This window comes from Oryzias latipes, chromosome 9 (assembly GCF_002234675.1).
Source record: "Oryzias latipes chromosome 9, ASM223467v1".
NCBI classification, from domain to species: Eukaryota; Metazoa; Chordata; class Actinopteri; order Beloniformes; family Adrianichthyidae; genus Oryzias; species Oryzias latipes.
This window is the reverse complement of record NC_019867.2, coordinates 30,787,131-30,798,652: the sequence shown is the minus strand read 5'-3', so window position 1 is coordinate 30,798,652 and position 11,522 is coordinate 30,787,131. Positions and strand designations below refer to the sequence as shown.

The 11,522-nt window shown below is 39.3% G+C and overlaps 2 protein-coding genes across 2 annotated transcripts; both read right to left on the bottom strand.

Moving 5' to 3' along the window:
* Positions 1-1,301: 1,301 nt before the first annotated feature.
* On the bottom strand, positions 1,302-5,205 carry LOC101168429 (arachidonate 8S-lipoxygenase-like). Its single transcript, XM_023958836.1, has 9 exons — positions 5,042-5,205; positions 4,797-4,940; positions 4,254-4,457; positions 4,084-4,170; positions 3,836-4,005; positions 3,455-3,576; positions 3,252-3,352; positions 1,740-1,910; positions 1,302-1,592 (listed from the first exon to the last, which is right to left on the bottom strand). The coding sequence occupies exons 1-9, from the start codon at positions 5,198-5,200 to the stop codon at positions 1,413-1,415; spliced, it is 1,338 nt and encodes a 445-aa protein (XP_023814604.1). The 5' UTR covers positions 5,201-5,205; the 3' UTR covers positions 1,302-1,412.
* A 390-nt stretch (positions 5,206-5,595) lies between these two features.
* LOC105358187 (arachidonate 12-lipoxygenase, 12R-type-like) lies at positions 5,596-8,212 on the bottom strand. The gene is made up of 5 exons (XM_011493745.2): positions 8,122-8,212; positions 7,859-8,035; positions 7,559-7,760; positions 7,384-7,465; positions 5,596-5,713 (listed from the first exon to the last, which is right to left on the bottom strand). The coding sequence occupies exons 1-5, from the start codon at positions 8,176-8,178 to the stop codon at positions 5,596-5,598; spliced, it is 636 nt and encodes a 211-aa protein (XP_011492047.2). The 5' UTR covers positions 8,179-8,212.
* Positions 8,213-11,522: the final 3,310 nt, after the last annotated feature.

Sequence of the window (11,522 nt, the reverse complement as noted above, 5' to 3'; positions counted from 1 at the left end):
GCATGCACTATGGTTCTGCACGCCTGTCCAGGCTCTCTGGCAGCAGGTATGTGCCGATCTATCAGTCTGGCTTAAGGTTTCAATCACAGCTTCACCGTCACTTTGTGTGCTTGGTGACATGAGTGCCATCGATGTAGAAGGAGGATTAGGCTCTATCATTTTCACAACTCTTTGTATTGCTAAAAAAACTATTTTAATAAATTGGAAAAGCAAGAAAAAAAGAAAGAAAGTGTCAGCCCAAAGTTCAAGTAACTTTGAAAGAATTCAGTCTCTCTGGTCTCCCATAGCTAACTCCATGACTTAGGGGGTGGGGGGCCTGGTCGTCGCTGCTCCTTGCCTTTCTGTCGTGGTTCGGGGTAGGGGTCGGGCGGTGGGGACTCCGTTGGTCGGGGGTCGGGTCCGGTGCCTGGGTGGGGCTGGGTGGGGCAGGCTGGGGCGCTGCGCGGTCTCCTGGGCTTGGGTGTGGGCATGTGTGGTGGGGGCGGTTGTTCTCTACCTGTTCCCGTGTGTCGTTGGGGGCTTCTGGCTGCCGAGGCTGCTGCGGTGGGGGTCTTGGTGTGGGGGTGGCTGGTCACTCCCCCTCCTTCTTTTCACATTCCACCATCCATTTTAGAAGAACATAAACACTCACCTGAGCACAGGTGTTAGCTCACCTTTGCACAGTTTGCGTGATTGAACGAAATATTTCCCACTAGTTGGTTTGAAGGCATAAGTATGCGTGTGTGAACACTATTTGTAGTCTTTACATGTTGACATGTGGATATTTTTTGCAGCTAACAGGTGTGTTTATAACATTTGAGTGTGTTTGTGGACAGGCCCCGCCCCTTTGAGATTTGCATTACATTTGAACTTTACCGTAAAAATAAACACCAAGCAGCTTGTTGCTTTATGCCGCTTCATGGTTTTACCCCCCCCCCTCCTATGATCACCCTCCTACCCCCCCTCTCTCAAACATCTTTCTGTCTTCTTCCCTTCTTTCCTTTTCCGTCCGGTCCAACACAAAAGATTTTCAAAAACGATCAGAATGAATAAAGTTTGGCCTTGATTACAAAAGGGGTTTATTCAGTCATACCTTTGGTTTGTCTGAAGATTAATAACCCCTGTTATTAAAGTAAAATATGTCCAACACAAGAGGCCCTCAGCTCTCAACTGTCTGCCCAGCTGTTGGACAGGACAAGTTAAAAATAAATAAATAAATAAAAAGAGCCAGTGAGGGCTTGCTGTTAAGTTTAAAGGTTTGAAAGAATAATGTTAATTTTCGTGTGATGAATACAGAATCAAAATAAACACATCAAACCATATTCTTTGTTTTCTGCTTTTAATTAATGACATGCAATGCTGTATTTGACCCACGGTTCAGGATCACATTTAGATTTTGGCCTTTAGAGCAGAAAAGTTTGGGCACCCCTGCTCTAGATGCTCACACTGTTCTCCACCTTTTCTGGGTCCAGGTAGGTGTACGGCAGATCCAGACCTTCGTTTCTTTTCTGGATCTTTTTACTCAACTTTCTGAGGTTCTTTTGGAAATTGAGGATGTTTTCACAAGGAATGTTTTCGGTGAAATACTTCCGTTTGAAATCCGGAAGCGAGATCTGAGGAGAGAAAAGACATTTTGTTTCAGCAAAAGATTTCTTTGGACATAAAGAACTTTTACTTTCTAATTTCTTTTTCGGTTATAGTTTTAAATAAAGTTTTATATAAAAATTCATTTTCATTCATATCAAGTTGTGTCCACTTACTGAGTCACAGGCCTGTGTGCTGAGCACATAGACAGTTTCCATGCCTTTCACTATTGTTTCCATGTCAGGGAGTGTCTTCAGGATGGTGGCCTCATCCACAGTGTTCTTTTTGGTGGGTGGGGGCTCCTCCATGGTGGAGGGGCCGTTGGGCATCCAGCCATAAAAGTCCAACTGCAAGGATTATAATATTTCCATCAAAAACATAAATAAGTTTGGTTTTCTGCAGTATCCCTGCTCATCTGTGTTCAAACCAACTATTTAACACTTTTTTATGCAGCCATAACCTACATAATTAGGCAATTAAAGTTTTCTGTTGTTTCTGGGATTTATTCTATGTTTTCAGAGATCCTCTCTCTGAACATGGACTGTTTCTGCTGTTCTGTGGTACAAGAACAAACATTTGTTGGTTCTTATTATAAAGAAATGAATATTAAATGTTAATATCTTGTTGTTTGCACAAAGGACTTTCTCTTTGGTTCCTTTGTTTCGTTTACGATGAATGAACTGAATATTTCACCTTTCATCCAATGGCAGCCAACAGCTTATAAAATACACACAAGAAGATATTTGTCCTCCAGACAATATTTCTTTATAGACATGGATAGAACACTCTTCTTGTGTATACATTATTCATGTAAACAAATGAAAGTATGCAGATGTGTTCAGCACACATTTGATCTTTAGTAACTATTTCTGGTATTTTCCAACTTCAGCTTCTTGTGCTTTAATCAGTGTTATCAAATGTTGCCTGTGAAAATGATCATAAAAATAAAATAAATGATTTTACTTACATTTTTTTCCCACTTACTCTCATGTTATTTTTAAAAGCAAACATTCAAAAAAGTGTTTGTCCTTACTATTAGAATCCATAATGCGTTGATCCTTCTCCACATAAAGCTCTATGATCTGTTGGAAAGTCTTATTCTCCTTTAGTTTATATGAGTTTCTCACTCTCATAGTCTACAGTGTAGCTACAGCGTCTGCCCCCTGCTGGTGAGGCATACCTCACCTGAAGCCTTTTTCTGCGGGTCTACAGCAGCATTTTTAGCACACGTCTCTGTTAACATTGAGTCCTGCCATCAGACATGAGGCACAACGCTTCAGAGCCTCACCTGGAGATTCAGCTCCGTCTGTCATCGCGCAACACTCAAATTCTGGGATTTTACCCTCAGAAACTGTGGAAAACGGGTTGAGTTGACTGAACATATTTAACACAGACCAGTTGGAAAATTATATTGACTTAATTTACCTTTTTCTATTTTATCACGATTATGACAGGTGAAGCTGAGCCTCACTTGCCTCATCTGACCGCACGTCGCTGGTAAAAACATTCTGTGTCCTATTCCCTACAGTTTTTATTTTACACTTAACTAGAACATTCCAGATATTTTTGCAGCCAAAAAAAGATTGTTGGAGAAATTCAGGGCTGTGACTGGGACTTTGTTTACTTGTTTTTTGTAATTTTGTTCTGAAAACATGAACACAGAACCACAAACTGAGTTTCTGACTCACCTGTCCAGAGTTCACAGCTGCATGCTGGGCAGAGCAGGTGAACATCACCATGGTAACAAACTTGAACAGCTCCTGTTTAGTTTTAAATTTCTGTGGGATTCCTGAAGATTGAAGAAAAACCTGCATCACTTTTAGATGTTTAAGCTTACATTGAGTCAGAAGATTTAAGTAGCAGCTGAAAGTAACTGAGAGGATTTACTCACCAGTTCCTGTTTTACTCAGAAATCCATGTTCAAAGATTTCCTGGATCCATTCCTGCAGTTCCTTGTCATTTTCAACGTCGCTGTCGTCCTTATAGTAGTAGCTGAGAGTATCCTTCACAAAGCTTTGAGAAACAGAAACAGTCAGCAACATGTTTTCTACTTTAAACACTACTGTCTTTAAAAACTTCTCAGTCAAACATGTTAAGGTTTTTTTTTTAATGTTCATTCCTGTTTGAAACAATGAATAAGACTCTACTTATTATGTAGCCACATGGAAGAACTGTAAGGAAATGTGAGGTTTATTTTCTACCTCACAGTACTCCCTCTGTACTGTCTGTCTCTAACATGGACTATGATGACGGATAGAAACGTCCTGGAAACCTGTGCATGATGTCCCACAGCTTCAGTCCATCATCTCTGTAGTGGAAGTTTTTCACATCTTCCAGACCTCGCTCCTTGATGTCGTCAGGTATGCAGAGAGACTTGTAGGTGAGGTTGGAGAGAGATCTCTCCAGGATGGTGACCATACCATTTCCACCAGAAGCTGTAAACTACAGAACAGACAAAAAAGTTACAAACTTTCCATTGGACTTAGATGATGAAGTCGTGTGACCTTCTTCTTTACACACTTTGGTGAAAACTCCATTCTCAGAGATGAGACTCTGTCGAGCGTTGAGGTTGATCTGCAGAGTGTAGCGTGTGTGACGGATGAGGATCTGAAACAGAAATGTGCAGCAACGGTTACTGTGGAATGGAGCGTTCCAGCTCATGAAGACACTGCTGCATCAGCTTCAGGTACCTTGAAAACAGGATGAACTCTGGGTAAGTTTCTCTTTAGAGCAACGGCAAAGACCTCAGCCAGCAGGTGAGTGCGCAGCAGGTGAGAGTTGAGCTCATGCAGGTTGAAATCTGCACTTCTCACATACAGCTTTGCCAACAGCCAGTCCAGCTCAGAGTCAGAGGGAAGAAAGATGGGGTTGTCCTCTCCGGGTTTCTGCTTCAGCTGCAGAAGATCAAACACAACAAACCGACTAATGATCACTGCTGAAAGTACGAGACATTTAATCAGCTTCATCAGCAAAGTCCTTTTGTGTTCCAGATGTTTTTGTACTTTTATGTATAGAAATGATGTAAAGGAAGATCTTTAAAACCTGCCTAAAAAAGGGCTCAGGGTCTTTTCTGTGCTTGATTGGAAAGAAATTTTATCTCTTTGTTTGTTCCAAAAGATTCCAAAACAAAAGTCTTCAATTAATGTGATATAACGGTGAAAATGTAGTGTTTCCAGTTGGAATGAATGTTTCTTCTTTCCTAAAGATGCAGCTCTTGTTTCTGTCTTGTTCACCTGAATAGCGATGGGCATCATTTCATCATTGTGGTTCTTGTGGAGCAGAACCAGGGGAGCAGTCAGGTACTGCTGCTTGTCATTGATGGTGTTTGCTTCCACTCCATCCAGGATACTGTAGTCACACAGGAAAATGTTTCCTTTCTGTTGGAAATGAGAGAAAAATCAAGATGATTATCAAATGTTTTGATGTGCCAAAAAATAAGCTAGAAAAACCAAATGTGTCTGGGAGCTTTGAGATTTACCTCCATTTCAGATCCCAGGGTGTCGTTACCATCTGGGAAGACCATGTGGTTTTTGACAGGAAACTTGTCAGGCAGAGATTCGATGCGTCTGATCATCATGGGGTTGAGGCCGTTCAGAAACTGAGAGCCAAAGAAGGAGTCCTCCTTCCAGTTTTGCATGACATACTCTGTAAAAACGAAGCCCGGGTGATTTTAGTGGACTGAAACCTCTGAACTGTCAATGATTCTACATGATAGAGGAGTGTTTATAGGTTAAATTAAAACATCAAGTTTGTTTACTTTTCATGACTTACAGCAAAAATTTATGGACATTTAATATTTGCTCAAAATGACTGTGTATGAGCTGTTAGGAAAAAACAACAACATACTTGATGTTTCTGTCATAAGTTTCTTGTGCAGCTCTTCAACTTGATGCAGGTTTTTCAACTGATCCATGCCCTTAACATATTCAGTCTCTTTCAGTTTGAACATTCTATAAAGTGGAAAGAACATCATTGCTCTTTTTAGCTTATATTATTTTGAGATTTGAGAGAAAGAACATCTGGAATAAAAAATCACCCATAGGCAGATTTAATTAAAAGCTGCACGTCCTTGTAAAGAGAGAAAGTCTCATCTAGAGGCAGAACCTCAGCTTTCAGGCAATGCGGCATTCCGGCTATAAACGCCTTCCAGCTGAAAACAGAGACAGCAGAGCAAAGAGAACAATCAGCAGCTGACATCAGTTATAAAAAGAAGATATGGCATAGTATTTTGGCAAAGTATTTTGGAGTAAAACGAAAGATGAAGGCATTCAATTGAATTCAAAGTTTTGTTTTATTTTTTCATATCAGAATGGGTCTAGCTGACATTTTCTCTTCCATCTTGCTGATAAACTTTCTTTTATCTGTGTTCAAAATTTGACTAAAAAGCAGTTAGAAATGTCTTTTATTCTTTTATGTGCTGACATTATTTGTTCCAACAACCAAAATGTAAAACTCGTTTCTCAACTCATTAAATAATAACTGAGTTGTGAAAAAGATTTTTTTTTTAATATTTCATTTGTTTTATTATTTGAAAATGTTTTTAAAATAAAACAAAATTTTCACTTGAAGTTCACACCAACCAAAAATGACAACAAAAAAAACAAAATGATGCTGAATCTGTGTTAATTTTGGTCATTTTAGATTTCCGTAACTGTCGTAATTCTTTTCCAGGTAAACTTTAATAGTTCTGGATTTTGACGTTAGTGCTGTTGTGTCTGTTGTAGGGGTGTCACGATTACAGTAATTGATGAATGGATTTATTCAACCAGATCAACCGGACCTGTGCCATTATGAAATCGTTTCAAAATAAAATAAATCCATCGATCATGGAAAATACCATCTGGATTGAGACACGGTAGGTTTATTTGACTGTATCGTAAAAATGACCAAACGCATCACAGCGGACTACACACGAGTGATGTCAGCAAAACCTGATCAACTATCATTCCAGTCCAATGTGTGGACAGACTTTGAATAAAGTCATGTGACCATGCAGTGTCCTCAGGCGGTAGAGCAGGTCGTCCAACAACCTGAAGGGTTGGCAGATCGGTCCCGCTCTCCCCAGGCTAGTCTGCAGCTCACCGCTTCCCCAGGGGATGGGTCAAAATATGGAGTAGAATTTCCCCATTGTGGGATAAATAAAGTATCAATTATTATTATGAATGTTCCCTTTGGATTCTTTGGATGTGGAAAAACAACAGTGGGCTGAACTTTAGAAACTAACATGTGAATGGATTTGACATTCATTCTAGTTTACTGGTTTGTTTGGACACAGATTTCATTTAACTTGATGATCTGGAAGAAATCCAAGAATCTGGAAAACTGTTCAGTAGCAGGAATTTCTGTCTGAGTCTCACTGCTGGAAGTTTGGATGAAGAGGATCTGGATCCATCTTAAATCAGTGAATCGGATCGTTCAAAGTGAACCGATATTTACTCGTGTCAGCGACCACAAATGAGGATCTGAACTGAATTGTTGTTAAAGTGAATCGTAACATCCCTGGTCTGTTGAGTCCAGCATTTCTGCTTTTTTCTGTTCTCTGTTCTGATTGTTTCCTTATCAGTGTCAATGTCTTTCCTTGTTTAGCTGTGTCTTTTTCTTGGTGTTCAAATGTTCCTGATCAAATCCTCACTTCTTCATTTCGGTGTGGCAATTGTTGGAATAAAGTAAATCTGATTTTACACCAAAACCTGAACCATTGACCTGACGGTAAAGTGGTGGGTGAAACAAACCTTGTTCGACCATCTTTTCAATCACTGCAACTTTGTTATTCAGCAAATCTTACTTTGATAATATAGAATAGAGGCTCTGAGCTCTTACCCATAGATTTCCTTTTGGTTGTTTAGCTCCTTCTCACGAAGTGAAATGACTTCGGTTATCGTCTCTTTCTGTGGCAACATGGCTGTAAGAATCCATTAATAGAAAGGGTTATTCTGATTACAAGCTGCTATCATAAAAGACAAACATGAAGAAATGTGTAAGAAGATGCTGGAACCTTTGCCCTCTCTGAAGAAGTGCTCCTTGTCTTCAGAGATGGAGTGGTGGATGGGAAACGTGTAAACAGTTCCCAATTTAGATACCACTACCACCTTCTCATGGTACCATGGTTTTTGGAAAGGAAAGCTCCAGTATTTATCTAGTTTTATGTTCACTAGGTGTCCGAGGTCATCAGAGCATTTCACAGTGAATTTTATCTCCTGAGGTAAAGAAAAAGCATTTTTAATAAGACAGGTGAAAATCAAAGCTTATGAAAAAAAGGATTCTGGTAAACATGTGGGAGATGTGTCACACTCACATTTTTTCCAAAGAAAGGAAGATTCCAATTGGAGTATGATGTGGGTTCACTTTTGTTTTTGGTGCCTTTCAGAGTGATGTTGAGGGATTTGTACAAAGACAATGAATAGACATTGCCTTCGATGAAGATGGTCACTTTGTAGTCATTCGACATTTTTTCTCCTGAAGGTGAAACAACCTGAAAAAAGACGACGCAGATTAGTTATTCAGCTTCATGCTATCATTTCTAAGTATCCAGACCTTCTGCAGTGAGTTTTTCTTTACCTCTGAGACTGACAGCTGAAGAAACTCAGGTGAAGAACTTCTCTGAAGATGCAGCATCTCAGCAGCTTTCCTCTTTTATACACAACCTTTTAGTTGGGGGGGTTCTGATGCTGATAACCGTCGCCTCTGATGCTGAAACTCTGGGCACGTTTGAACAAGAACAGCCCCAGAACTTCCATAGAAACATGACACTCCTGACAGCTCTTTTGAAAGAGGCTGGAATAGCTGCAGGAAGAAGATGTGCTTCTGACCTGCATGAAAAGTCTCTGGGAAATTTTTATTTATTATTTTTTAGATCTTTCTGTTATTTGGAATTTGATGTTTTCTTTTTCTTTTAAGCAAATTTAAAAATGTCACCATTACTTTTTCAATGTGTTAACTGTTTTGATTGATAGATGGGATTCAGTTCTGTGGAGGACCGATAACCCGTCCGGGCTGAATCAATTTGCTCTCTTAACAGCCAATACTGGAAGCAGCATGGTGGTGTAGTGGTTAGCACTGTTATCTCCCAGTGCGAAGGCCCTGGTTCAAATCCCAGTTCTGTCCTTTCTTTATGTGTTGTGCTCAGACTGTGCCCTGCCTTCTAGCTTAAGCAAACTGTTTGGGGTTCTATGCTACAGTCAAGCCAAAACAGCAAACCGCTGGATAAATTTTAAAACTTTCATTTTTCTTTAAATAAAAACTGCCCCCCCCCCCCCCCCAACAAAAGCATTGGCTTTTAAGATTTGCTAAGACTTTACGGATCCCCAGAGGGAAAGTTGGTTGTCACAGCAGTATACCAAGAAGTCAAACACGACACAAATTACACGAGCAAGCTAAATAAAATAGGATTAAATAAGACATTAAAGAATATGCAGGATAAAATGCGACAAATAACACAATAATAATGGAATAGAAAGTGTTATACCATGATCCGGGTGAATACTCGATTCTGATTGGCTGTTGGGTGTGCGTTAAAAAAGTGATGACCGCACGCCCCAAAAAGAAGTTCTGGTCACTTATCTTAAATCTTCTGTATCACTACACCAGCTTCTTTAAAACAAGCAGAAACAAGCAGAAACAAGCAGTAAGAGGTGAACTTTCTCTCTGAACTGATGTTTTATTCAACGCATCGGGACGATCAGCATGCATGTAGTTTGCATGTAGTCTGCAACATGTAGTCTACTTTTTGTGAAAAAAGCGGGAAAAAAAACAAGAATTAAGGACTTAAAACTGGTTAATATTTATTTCTTTTGAAAGTGACCATTGTATAAGCGGATTAATGGCCTTCAAAGTCTGCATTATCACTTTTTAACGCACTTCACGTGGGACAGTTCAGGCTTCCACGGTGTGCGTTAAAAAGTGATAATGCACACTTTGTCTGCCATTAACCCTTATGTAATCCATTTATATATAGTGTTTTTGCACAATTCAGACTGTAACTTAGAAACACTGTAAATTATTCCACTGAAAACTATTAAATCTGTTTAAGTCCTTTTGGAAATGGGATGGTGGCGACTGTTAGGGCTTTCACAACAACTGTAGAATAATTAGTCAATACATTAACTGTGTCACCACTCAGAGCGAGGGAGTTTTGGAACCCTGTTTTTGGAACAAACCATTTCTATTGAACAGCAGTAGTTTCACAGCCTGAAGAGTGACAGTTGGGAAGAACAGAGCAAGTGGGAGTGACTGAAAAGGCTGAACTTGATAAAGAAATGACAAACATGTTCAAATTTTAGGCTTAGGCTGGACAGACATGCTATTTAGTTTCACTGTGACTAAGATTAAAATGATCCTCTTTGAACTAAATGAACTGTAACTAGCATTGGTAAAAGTCTTACAGAATAGTATTTAAGTCAGTGGTCTCCAACCTTTTTAGGCCACAGACTGAAACAAACGGGGCTGAAGTTTGTGCTTAATATTTTAAAAAAATATTTAAAAAAAACTATTATTCAAATTAAAATGTTACTACAAGAAAGTCAAACATTAGTATTTTTAAAGAAAACGAAAATTCAATGAAGCAAAGTTGTTGATTTGTAAAAGTTGTTTCTGATTCGTAAAAAATTCTATAAAAGTAAAAACATGTAGTTTTTTTCATAAAATACCAATATTATACCATTATGGAAATATAGACCATGAAATGGTCTGATTTTAAAAAGAAAAAAACTCTGATCATCACAAAAATGAGACCCAGGCTGAGGTATTAATGTTTCATGTACAAAGTGCAACAGATGAAGGACATTTTAAAGTTTTCCATAAACACGTCATTATAGGAAATGTAATGCATCCTTGATAAATGGCGGTAAATATATTGAAATCTACACACAGACTAAGATTTACACAAACTGTAATTCAAACTGTTAGACCAAAAAAAAATGCGTTTAGGACACGGCTGATAATAACTTTTTCTTTTAATTAAACAAAGATTTGGTATGAAGATCATTTTCCTGCCAGAGGATCAATAACATTCTAAAAAGCTTAATTCTATTGTAGCTTAACAAATGAAGCTGGTGGTGAATGCTCACTCAGTTGAAGCCGCAGTTCTATCTGCAAAATGTCTTTGATCGGATCAAAGATCAGATCACATTTCAACTGTGTACAGAAAAGCTTTTTCCAAATATAACAAACCTTTACATACGCCACACTTTTGGGCGGAAGGAATCATTTGGACATGCACAGAACTCTCTAAAATACCTGAAGAGGAAATGAGTTCCACTGTAAACAAACCGAGCTGCCACATACAGTACAGACCAAAAGTTTGGACACACCTTCTCATTCATTTGAATGAGAAGCAAGATAATCTAAACGTGCTTTTATCATTGTTATGGTTATTATGAAGTTCACTCATCATTTTATTTTTAATCCATGTGGTCAGTGCTTTTTTTGTGGCGGAACGGAGCCAGAAGAAGGATTAGGAGAGGCTAACACACGCTAACAACATTTAACCTTTGATGAACATACAATCCATGCGGGAAATGCTGCAATCTGCATCCTGGCTGCACGTAAATATGTGGGAATAACATCAGCATTTATTTTGTCGGGACACGAGTGGAAACACAAATTCATGTGATTTTTTGAACGGTTTCTAAGGACTGCGCGACATTTCTGCTTTAAAAAGCACCAAACACCGCCCCAAAGCCGCTGTGTTTGCTGGCGGCCCGAGCTCTGCCCAGACCCAGTTCTCCTGAGTTTGGTAGCTCGCTCACCTAGAGCGGCGGGACAGATTGTGGCCCCCCGGAGCGCACACGTAACAAAGCACCCCCCTTCCAGCAAACAGGAAGCGTTTAGGCCTGTGACACGTCACGTATTTTTGACACTTTGTCAACGGGAAATTTCGTACTCAAGACAAGCAAGAGTCGTATTCAAAACAGACATGTCAAATGTCAAACTAAATGTTCTATTTATACATTTTTGCAAAA